At 42.1% G+C, this 11,577-nt stretch overlaps 1 protein-coding gene across 2 annotated transcripts; it reads left to right on the top strand.

Annotated features, from left to right (window-relative positions):
• The first annotated feature begins 3,915 nt into the window (after positions 1-3,915).
• On the top strand, positions 3,916-9,520 carry LOC110496109 (E3 ubiquitin-protein ligase RNF5). Of its 2 annotated transcripts, XM_036952637.1 has the most exons (7): positions 4,231-6,040; positions 6,306-6,456; positions 6,766-6,784; positions 7,469-7,581; positions 7,666-7,720; positions 8,049-8,160; positions 8,244-9,520. In XM_036952637.1, the coding sequence occupies exons 2-7, from the start codon at positions 6,419-6,421 to the stop codon at positions 8,342-8,344; spliced, it is 438 nt and encodes a 145-aa protein (XP_036808532.1). In that variant the 5' UTR covers positions 4,231-6,040; positions 6,306-6,418; the 3' UTR covers positions 8,345-9,520. The 2 variants fall into 2 exon arrangements, with proteins under 2 accessions (XP_021427484.1, XP_036808532.1); XM_021571809.2 differs by lacking the exon at positions 6,306-6,456 and having other exon boundaries at positions 3,916-4,373.
• The last annotated feature ends 2,057 nt before the right edge of the window (positions 9,521-11,577 follow it).

Genomic DNA, 11,577 nt, shown 5'->3' with positions numbered 1-11,577 from the left:
GGCGCAAAAGCCATGACGGAGACAGTGGAGTGGGTACACGCGTGAAAGCAGTTGCTCCCGACGCCACTTGGGTATACTGCAGCATCCACCCACTTGGGTATACTGTAGCATCCACCAAGAGGCTCTTGCTGCCAAGGGAATGCCTGACAGCTTGAAAGACGCTTTGGAAACTACAGTGAAAATGGTTATATTTGTTAAAGCAAGGCCCCTGAACTCTTGTGTATTTCCTTCACTATGCAATGATATGGGCAGCGACCATGTAACACTTTTACAACATACAGAAAGAAGTGTGCTGGTTATCAAGGGGCAAAATGTTGACACATTTTTTTTAAATTGAGAAATTAGTTTAAAGTTTTCTTTACTGACCATCATTTTCCCTTGTCTGACCGCTTGCATGATGACGAGTTTCTCACACAACTGGCCTATCTGGGTGATGTTTTTTCTCACCTGAATGATCTGAATCTAGGATTACAGGGACTCTCCGCAACTATATTCAATGTGTGGGACAAAATTGAGGCTATGATTAAGAAGTTGGAGCTCTTCTCTGTCTGCATTAACAAGGACAACACACAAGTCTTTCCATCATTGCATGATTTTTGTTGTGTGCAAATGAACTGAAGTTTATGGACATGGTTAAATGTGATATAGCGAAGCACCTGAGTGAGTTGGGTGCGCAACTACGTAGGTATTTTCCCGAGCCACTGACAGATTTCTGGATTGGGCTGCACTCAAAGTATCCTGCCTTGCCAAATCGAGCTGATGCCTTTTCAAATCACATTCCTATGTGAGAGTGGATTCTCGGCCCTCATTAGCATGAAAACTAAATACAGGCACAGACTGTGTGTGGAAAATGATTTAAGACTGAGACTCTCTCACCCAACATTGCAGAGTTATGTACATCTTTTCAAGAACACCCTTCTCATTAACCTGTGGTGAGTTATTCACAATTTTCGATGAACGAGTAAGGTTTTATATGTAAGATGGTTAAATAAAGAGCAAAACTATTGATTATTAATATATTATTACTTGTGCCCTGGACCTATAAAAGCTCTTTGTCACTTCCCACGAGCCGGGTTGTGACAAAAACTCACTCATTCTTATGTTGAATAAATGTATCGTATAATGTGTGTGCTTACAATGATGGTAAAAAGCTAAATTTGAGAGTACGCTGACCCTGGTGCTAGAGGGGGTTTGCAGCTGGAGGTTGAATGTTTGAAGGGTTACGGGACTATAAAACGTTTGGGAACCACTGGTGTAGGAGAAGTGGAATTTAGATAGCATCCACTTCGTCGGCAATAACAAAGGCGAATGCCATGTCTGCCATTGTCGCATTTCATAGAAACAGCAGAAGTTGTCCGACTTTTTATATTATATTCTTTATTTCTTTTTTCTTTGTTAAATTTAGGGGGTAGACCAGCTTTGTCGTGGAAATGTTCACTCAATCACATTTCTCAGATACCGGAACTTGTGAATTCAAATATACTTTATATAAAGTAACAAGCCGAGCTGGCCCATGGACCATCTTCCGGACTCAGTCTCAGTCCACTCTTTTTATACAGTGTCATGCTTATACAGGTTTCATAGTCCCTCCACTTTATGCTAATAACCATATCCCCTTGGCTTTACTCCACCATTGTTTCCAAGTTATTTCCTCTAGGCGGGGTTTCACCTTCCTAGTTCCTTGGATCAATTATATTGGTGGCGCACCTATACATTATTTCCAGAAAATAATAAGTACAGATTACTATAGGCAATTATAAGATTGCTACATGCCATTATCGGACTATAATATTACTACGGGCCATTCTAGGATTAAGTACAGATAACTATAGGCCATTATAGAATTACACCAATAAATACACTTAATCCCAGGATTACACATAGTGTCTTTGCTTACTCCCTTCAGTGCTATTTAGTCTTTTAACAAGAAACACATTCTCTTAACAGAAAACACCCATAGCTTTAATATTGCAGATAGATTGTAGCTTCCATCAATGTAATTTCCACTTCCAATCCCCCATATATTTTTTTGCAAATATAAATATATATATATATATATATATACATACATACATATCTTTAAAAATATATATATATTTCCTTTATTACCCTACCACACCTACCCCCAATTGGAGCAAACTAGTGAACAACAACGCTTAGGCCTGTATTTCCAGCTTATACATGCTATATACATTTTATGGCCACAGTCTATTTTACAATAGTTTTATTTTGTTTGTTTTTAAGTCTTGTCCTTCCTCCACCCTCAACCTCTCCCATACATGTATGATGTCCCTCCGGTTTGATTTCTATTTGCTATATCTTTCAAACAGTGCTCCTTCAAAAAAGTTCTTAACCTATATACGTATTACGGGCACAGCATGTTTTATATGAGTTATCTTGTTGGTATTAGTCGTTATTAGTCCCAACCTTCACCTGTTAACACCATCCATATTGGATTTCTATTTGCCATATATTTTTCAACTGTGCTGTGATGTTTCACAAAAGTTCTGAACCTTTCTATTCTCATTCTTTATACAGATTGTAAATTGAAAATGTTATTTTTTGCTAAAATAATTATTATATTATTGATCGATTGACTATGACTTTTTAGATCGCCCAGTAGTGCTATCTGCAGGGTTAACTGCAGGTAAATATTGCAATTCTTCAGCCATTCCTGGACCTGTGACCAAAACAAAGCTACATGTGGACTGTACCAAAACAAAACAAATGAAGTTGTCCGACTTACTGTCGGTGCATATGTAGGCTACTTCCCCCGACTTTCGTCTACATTCGGCTACTTTCTCCTTACCACTCAAACGCGCCAGTGTGTTTCTCCCGCTTCTCAAGTACTGAGGTCCCGCAATTGTGTGGGAAGTACCTGGGCTAGTTGGTGCTTTCAAGACAACTGAGATCTCGAAAAAAACCGAGGTCAAATCATGAAGTCAGTGATTTTCAGGCCGAAAAGTCAAAGCTCGAGAAAGATGCACAAGACTCAGACTCGTCCTCTGGCTTCAAAACATTAAGTACAACTCTAGTGGTAGTTAAACTGTATATCTCGTCTGTAGCTGTAGGCTATTCCATCTAGTCACAAACTTTAAAGGTCATGAACAGTGAAAATATTTGTATGATGATGATGAAAGTATGAAAAATACTGTTGCTTCTACATTTTTAAAGTTTGATCATAAAGTTACTGGTCCTCTCCATGTCAAACATTTGGATACATTTTTAAGAGTAAAGGGTGACATCACCCTAACTATCATTTTAATACACCAATGGTAACATGATGCTATTCTCTTACCTAATTTTAATAAGTACTGCCTTGAAACCTTGAAACATCGGAGAAGGTGTGTTTGCAAAAAAATGGATGTAGGTTATCGGCAAATATAATAAAACGTTTACACTATTCATCTATGGCAAAGATACTGATATATTTCTCATTTCTATGGGCTCCCAAGAGGCGTCACTGCAGTACCTTGTTCGAATCCAGGCTGCATCACATCCGGCTGTGAATGGGAGTCCCACAGGGCGGCACAATTGGCCCAGCGTCGTCCGAGTTTGGCCTGTGTAGACCGTCATTGTAAATAAGAATTTGTTCTTAACTGACTTGCCTAGTTAAATAAAATAAAAATGTGTCTGGCTAGCTAGGTCTTCAACCATAAAGGACCAAACGGGAAAGGGGGTCGTTTATAACAATAATGCAGTTGGTATGTCAACACATCAGTCAGCACTTCTGTGAATCGCATCACAAGAGACATGCCAAACGGGAGATTTGCAATTTCAATGTTGTGTGAGTTGCTTTGTGTATTAATGTTGCATTAACTGCTCACTGCATCATTCACATAGGCGTTTCATAGGGTTGCCAGTCATCAATATAAGCCCACTCACCCACTCAGTCTGTTTTTAAAACTTTCTGGTAGTTAGCCACGGGAGAAAAAGCACGTTTTCCTATATTTTTAGCATTTCTATCCCCCCACAATATTATATGTGATATTTCAGTTTACAAACGTCTATTTTACATGGGAATCCGAATGACTGATCAGGACCTTTAAACTCCTCCTAGTTGTTTCTTTTTTTTACGGAAACGGGCGGGGTGGTGCACAGGTACGGTGAAATCTCGAAGCTAGCTCTCGTCTGGCGGAGTTATTACTTTTTCAGTAAACAATTATGGCGGCCGCGGATCCCTGGTCCTCGAGTGACGGCGGGCCTGCAAGCAGAGGAGGGTTCACGGATGGTGAGAACAGCAACGAGCGCGATGGCCCGGGAGGAAGCGGCGGAGAGACAGAACGCAAGCCAGATCGGGCCACATTCGAATGCAACATTTGTTTGGACACAGCAAGGGACGCTGTCATCAGTTTGTGCGGGCACTTGTTCTGGTACGAGGCGGGGATCCTTTTGATCAATCGTCGAGTAGGGAATGTTGTATGCTGCTAGCAGCTTGCTTACATACCTAGTCATCTGGCATTGCCTTGTTTATCTTTTCTAACAAATTCCAGCTAGCCTGTTTCTCTACGATAACAAGCTGGTGGTTTGTTGGTTCACACCCATACGTCGATGACAAATGCATGCACAAGGCTTATTTTTATATAGTTAAATGTTAGCTAGCTAAAAAGCAAGATGGCTAACTTGGAGGTCTAGTTAATAGCGAACGTTAATCATGAATGAGTATTGTTGGTTGGCTGAGCTTCATACATTAGCCAACCCATCGAAATAAAGTGCATTTGAAAATGGTGTATGCTCATCACCTCATGCCTTTACAAAAATGTTCGCACATTTTATTAATATTAATTAAATGTACAGTTTGTTACATTTTATGTTTTTTTGTGTGATATGAAAGTAGAGTGGTTTATGTTTCTAGAACATTACCGCAATTGAGAATCGATTCACTTTTAGATGGAGTATTTAGCTGTTTTGGCTTCCAGAACTTATTCGCTTTTCTGAGGGCCAGTCTCTTTATCTTACGTTCCACTCCTTGCCATGGGCACATGGCATGGAGTACACGGAGTGGATTAGCTAAAGAGACTAGTTAGTACCCAGGCTACCAATTCGCCGCTAAACAGAATATGTAAGGTGATTGGTCTATAAGGAGTAACGTTAGGCTTCTTTAGTCCATTATTGGAAGTTGCCTAGCCATCAGCATCTTGCCAAAATCATTCTTATGGAATTTGATTCATGTCCCATTCCAGCTTCGCCTGTGCGCCAGCTACAGCAACATTATATCAATCTGACGTTTGCAATGTAACAGTGAATGCCTCTCTGGTACACACCTGGTTGCTGCATGGAACTCAAGTCAGTGTTTGAGTTTCTGCGTTGGGTGTATTAATAACTATTAGACACTGCGCAATGGATAACTTTGGTGACTCACACTAAACAATCATTGATTTTTACTAAGCACGTGTCATCACTGATTTAGATTTTCCCAATATTGCCACCTGAATCATGTATTACAAACGGCAGGCGTTGACCTTCAAGTTTCTGCAAAGTTGTTGGCTACAGTTGCATTGTTTGTAATGTAAACATGCATGCATTGACTCATTCGTGTGGAGTTCAGTTACATCTCCGGGGTTAAGAGTGGGATTGGTGTCAGAGGCACTGTCACTATAGAGGAGTAAGATAAGACTGTCCTTGACAGAAAAAACTCTCCAGTCCAGATGATCAATGAGACTTGATGGAACACATATTACTGAACTGAAAAATATAACTAGATATTTTATGTATACTGAACAAAATATAAACGCAACAATTTCAATTATTTTACTGAGTTAGTTCATATAAGGAAATCAGTCGATTTAAATAATTTCATTATGCTCTTATCTATGGATTTCAAATGACTGGGCAGGGGTGCAGCCGTGGGTGTTTCTGGGAGGACATAGGCCCACCAACTGGGGAGCCTAGACCAGCCAATCAGAATGAGTTTTTCCCCACAAAAGGGTTTTATTCCAGCCAGAAATACTCCTAATTTTCATCAGCTGTCGGGTTGACTAGTCTCAGACGATCCTGCAGGTGAAGAAGACGGAAGTGGAGGTCCTGGGCTTTATTTATGGTAGAGAAATGAACATTTGATTCTCTGACAACAACTCTGGTGGACAGTCTTACATGCCAATTGCACGCTCCCTCAACTTGAGACATATGTGGCGTTGTGTGACATACCTGCACATTTTAGAGTGGCCTTTTATTTTCCCCAGAACAAGGTGCACATGTGTAATGATCATGCTTTTTAAAATCAGCTTCTTGATATGCCACACCTGTGCCGTGTTACTGTACATGTACCATCCTTCTCTTCCACAATGCATTAATCTGGCCAGCAGCGAGGCGAGACTGTGCTAACGAGCGATGACCAATGGAGCTAATTAACATTAGTGATGGGGAGCCCGGATGATTTTAATCACTCACATCGTTAAGGTCAGAACAGGGTAACCAGATGCGTCCTGTAGGTGGGGGGGCCTACTGGAAAATAAGGTGAATATGGATTCCAAAATCTAGCACACTAACTAGGCCTATGGGAGAGTTTGCAATTGCATACTCCTTGTGTCTTCTCTCCTCACCACCTTCTCAAAACCCATTGGAGAAGGTCAGAGGGGCGGGACCTCAGCTTTCTCATCCAATGGGTTTTGAGAAGGATGCGAGGAGTATGCAATTGAGAATCTCTGTGTATCAATTCAGACTCGATGAAGTAGGTCGCTAGGAGGTTGCTCCAAATGTCACCATGTTTCTAGGTGACGCCATTCATAATACCCACACTAATCTTTCTCCTTCCCTCTTTCACAGCTGGCCCTGCCTTCATCAAGTAAGTATGCCATTTTAAAGGTGTTGTCTTTAGTTTCACAGTGGTGGTAAATATTAGGCTACACTTTTTCTACTGGTTGAAACCAGCTCCCAGTCCGATGACATGACCTGAGACCACCTTGGTCAGTCAGTTGACTCAGTGCAGCTTAAAGTTCATCATGTTCTCAAGCTCCCATTCATTACACCAGTGTTTTATGTGAACCCCCTTTTTGTCTTTGCGGTGCTTTAGATTATAGCACTAGCTGTAACGTACATTTCACCATGCATAGTATTGCATATCCTTCTCCTTTGAGAATCAATGTTTTTCGTTCATTAGTTACTGCGCTAACTCTGATAGAATAGTGTCAACACTACTTCAGTGCCTTGTGTTCCCAGCTGTTTGTATTTGACACTGTTTTGTGCTATATTGCACAACTCTCTTATATTACCGACACAGAAAGTGCATGGTATAATGTGGGGGTTTTTCTCCCCCAATTTAAAAAATAATAATAAATCATTCTACTACAGTATATTAACTCATCCTTCTACATAACACAGAACAGCACATAGATCTACCCTGTGTGTGGCACGTTGCAGTAAGTCAGTGCAAGCCAATAGACTGACGGAATTGAACAGACGGTACGGTATGGCTTCTGTCTCACCTGTCATATGATCTCTCTTTCTCTCCCTCCTCGGTCTGTGTCAGTGGTTGGAGACGCGACCCAGCCAACAGCAGTGTCCTGTGTGTAAAGCAGGCATCAGCAGAGAGAAAGTCATCCCCCTCTACGGCAGAGGGAGCTCCAGCCAAGAGGACCCCAGGTACACTGTGTTTTTTGTCTGTCATTATTTGTGAATGTGTGACACTGAGAAACTGCATTGGTTAACTAGTGTTTTGTTCTCCAGGTTGAAAACCCCGCCTCGTCCTCCGGGACAGAGAACAGAGCCAGAGAGCAGAGGGGTGAGTCTTACACTCCATCGCTTAGATTTTAATTGATGTTTAAAGGGATAATTCGGTATTTTATCATTCTAGCAGATACTCAGACTTCCAGTCATTGCGCTGACGCTAGATAGCATTGGCTTTCAAAACTACCTCTAACGTCCTTCATACTGGACATGGAGACATAAAAATGGTATCCACGAGTTCATCGGACTCTGGGGAAATGGATACAGGGCCTCATTGCCAAAATCCCGAAGTATCCTTTTAATATGTTTATTACATGGTTATTTTCTGTGTTTACTCTATTTGTAATGAGAGACCACTATTCCTTTCTTTCCTCTTCTTGCAGCCCTTCCAGGGGTTCGGGGACAATGGCTTCCACATGTCCTTTGGGATCGGTGCTTTCCCTTTCGGCTTCTTCACCACAGTCTTCAACACCAATGACCCCTACCACAGAGCAGGTACAAACACACACAACCATCCATTTATTCCTTGATGCGATAGCTGTTGACTAGTCATTGCAATGTTATCACTGTTCCCCCAGACGCATATGCAGCCGATCACCAAGGCAACGGCAACAACTGGCAGGACTCTCTCTTCCTGTTCGTGGCCATATTCTTCTTCTTCTGGCTGCTGAGCGTGTAAGGGAGAGGGAGGGAAAGGAAAGGTGCTCACACTCATACACACGTCAAAACACCAGAAATGACAGACTTACTCAATAGTGGCTGAGTGTCTGTGGGTTTATGCTCTTCCTTTGTACTTGATTGATGGATTAAGGTCACTAATTAGGAAAAAACTCCCCTCACCTGCTGTCTAGGTCTTTATTTAAAGGAAACAAAAACCAGAAGACACCAGGCCCTCCATGAAATATGACACCTCTGCTTTAGACTATAGATGGGTGGTGGTGGGATGACTGGCAGTTCACTCTTAGCAAGAGATATCTAGTTCAGGAAACACAAACCAGTCAAAGATTTGTGTATCCAAATGATTTACGAGACTCACTTGGATAGGGAGAGTACACAGACACCACTCTGGTGGTGGATGATACCCAAGCGTGAGGGTGAGTAAAACGAAGACACTATCGCCCTCTTTCTGTGGAATTTGTACATAAATGCGCACACACACACACAGGGGTGGGGGCTGGCTGACTCTTTTTTTTTAGGGATGGGACTGGTGGATAGTCAAAATGAAATGATTGGAATGATTTAATAGTAAATTAGGGGATGATCTAAGTAATTTTACTGCACCACAAAACCTATGTAATATGTGGTTAACGTAGAACTATTTAGACAAAATGGAATTATTGTTTTTGCCCCTTGAAGGAATTTCAGGTTTAATTCCCCAAATATTAGAGCTTGTTTGAGTTTTAAGGGAGGGTGAGAATGGGATTTACCTGATAACATCGATGTTTTTCTTTAATCACTATAGCCACTTTTTTTCCAAGCCAAAGAATAACGTATCACCGTCAAGTACAATTTGGGGAAAATGTATTTGGATATTCCTGTTTACAATTTAACCGATTAAATAATTTGTCCGTAGATTTACGAACCAAATGTATGAATATTCTTTAGACTAGTGTACAGATGGATACACTAACAACTTTATATATAATCTTAAACTGCCATTGCACTGTGAAGTCATATAGAGAAGACAGACCTAATAATGTGGATTAGAGCTACAGTGTATTCAGACCCCTTCACCTTTTTCACAATTTGTTACAGCCTTGTTCTAAAATAGATTCAATTATTTTTCTCAATCTACAGTCGTGGCCAAAAGTTTTGAGAATGACACAATTATTAATTTTCAAAGTTTGCTGCTTCAGTTTCTTTAGATATTTTTGTCAGATGTTACTATGGAATACTGAAGTATAATTACAAGCATTTCATAAGTGTCAAAGGCTTTTATTGACAATTATATGAAGTTGATGCAAAAAGTCTGGCATGCTGTCAATTAACTTCTGGGCCACATCCTGACTGATGGCAGCCCATTCTAGCATAATCAATGCTTGGAATTTGTCAGAATTTGTGGGGTTTTGTTTGTTCACCCGCCTCTTGATGATTGACCACAAGTTCTCAATGCGATTAAGGTCTAGGGAGTTTCCTGGCCATGGACCCAAAATATCTATGTTTTGTTACCCGAGCCACTTAGTGATCACTTTTGCATTATGACAAGGTGCTCCATCATGCTGGAAAAGACATTGTCACTAAACTGTTCCTGGATGGTTGGGAGAAGTTGCTCTCGGAGGATGGGATGGTACCATTCTTTATTCATGGCTGTGTTCTTAGGCGAAATTGTGAGTGAGCCCACTCCCTTGGCTGAGAAGCAACCCCACACATGAATGGTCTCAGGATGTTTTACTGTTGGCATGACACAGGACAGATGGTAGCGCTCACCTTGTTTTCTCCAGACAAGCTTTTTTCAGGATGCCCCAAAAAAATCGGAAAGGGGATTCATCAGAGAAAATGACTTTACCCCAGTCCTCAGCAGTCCAATCCCTGTACCTTTTGCAGAATATCAGTCTGTCCCTGCTGTTTTCCCTGGAGAGAATTGGCTTCTTTACTGCCCTTCTTGACACCAGGCCATCCTCCAAAAGTCTTTGCCTCACTGTGCGTGCAGATGCACTCACCTGCCTGGTGCAATTCCTTAGCAAGCTCTGCACTGGTGGTGCCCCAATCCCGCAGCTGAATCAACTAGGAGACGGTCCTGGCGCTTGCTGGACTTTCTTGGGCGCCAAGAAGCCTTCTTCACAACAATTGAACCGTTCTCTTTGAAGTTCATCATGATCCGATAAATGGTTGATTTAGGTGCAATCTTACTGGCAGCAATATCCTTGCCTGTGAAGCACTTTTTGTGCAAAGCAATGAGGACGGCACGTGTTTCCTTGCAGGTAACAATGATTGACAGAGGAAGAACAATGATTCCAAGCACCACCTTCCTTTTGAAGCTTCCAGTCTGTTATTCGAACTCAATCAGCATGACAGAGTGATCTCCAGCCTTGTCCTCGTCAACACTCACACCTGTGTTAACGAGAGAATCACTGACATGATGTCAGCTGGTCTTTTTGTGGCAGGGCTGAAATGCAGGGGAAAAGTTTTTGGGGGATTCTGTTCATTTGCATGGCAAAGAGGGACTTTGCAATTAATTGCAATTCATCTGGATGGGGCGCGTCGCTGCACAGCTATTTTCTGGTCTCCAGAATTGCTCAATCAGGCTCAAGTCAGGGCTCTGGCTGGGCCACTCAAGGACAAAGGACATTCAGAGACTTGTCCCAAAGCCAGTCCTGCATTGTCTTGGCTTTGTGCTTAGGGTTGTTGTCCTGTTGTAAGGTGATCCTTTGCCCCAGTCTGAGGTCCTGAGCGCTCTGGAGCAGGTTTTCATCAAGGATCTCTGTACTTTGCTCTGTTCATCTTTCCCTCGATCCTGACTAGTATCTCAGTCCCTGATACTGAAAAATATTACCACAGCATGATGCTGCCACCACCATGCTTCACCGTAGGGATGGTGCAAGGTTTCCTCCAGACGTGTCGCTTGGCATTCAGGCCAAAGAGTTCAATCTTGGTTTCGTCAGACCAGAGAATCTTGTTTCTCATGGTCGGTCTGAGGTGCCTTTTTGGTAAACTCCAAACGGGCTGTCCTGTGCCTTTTTCTGAGGAGTGGCTTCCGTCTGGCCACTCTACCATGAAGTCCTGATTGGTTGAGTGCTGCAGGGATGGGAGACCCTTCCAGAAGGACAACCATCTGCACAGAGGAACTCGGGAGCTCTGTCGGTGACCATCGGGTTCTTGGTCTCCTCCCTGACCAAGGCCCTTCTCTCCCGATTGCTTAGTTTGGCTGGGCGACAAGCTCTAGAAAGAGTCTTGGTGGTTCCAAACTTCTTC

This window comes from Oncorhynchus mykiss, chromosome 18, assembly GCF_013265735.2.
Source record: "Oncorhynchus mykiss isolate Arlee chromosome 18, USDA_OmykA_1.1, whole genome shotgun sequence".
NCBI classification, from domain to species: domain Eukaryota; kingdom Metazoa; phylum Chordata; class Actinopteri; order Salmoniformes; family Salmonidae; genus Oncorhynchus; species Oncorhynchus mykiss.
This window is presented reverse-complemented; position numbering and strand designations above follow the sequence as displayed.

What these genes read in the sequence shown, in the direction of transcription:
- LOC110496109 (XM_021571809.2), top strand. Translation starts at nt 4,165, where the DNA reads ATGGCGGCCGCGGATCCCTGGTCCTCGAGTGACGGCGGGCCTGCAAGC. An exon ending in TCCAGCCAAGAGGACCCCAG is followed by an intron (nt 7,582 to 7,665) that starts GTACACTGTGTT and finishes TTTGTTCTCCAG; the next exon opens with GTTGAAAACCCCGCCTCGTC. An exon ending in CAGAGCCAGAGAGCAGAGGG is followed by an intron (nt 7,721 to 8,048) that starts GTGAGTCTTACA and finishes CTCTTCTTGCAG; the next exon opens with CCCTTCCAGGGGTTCGGGGA.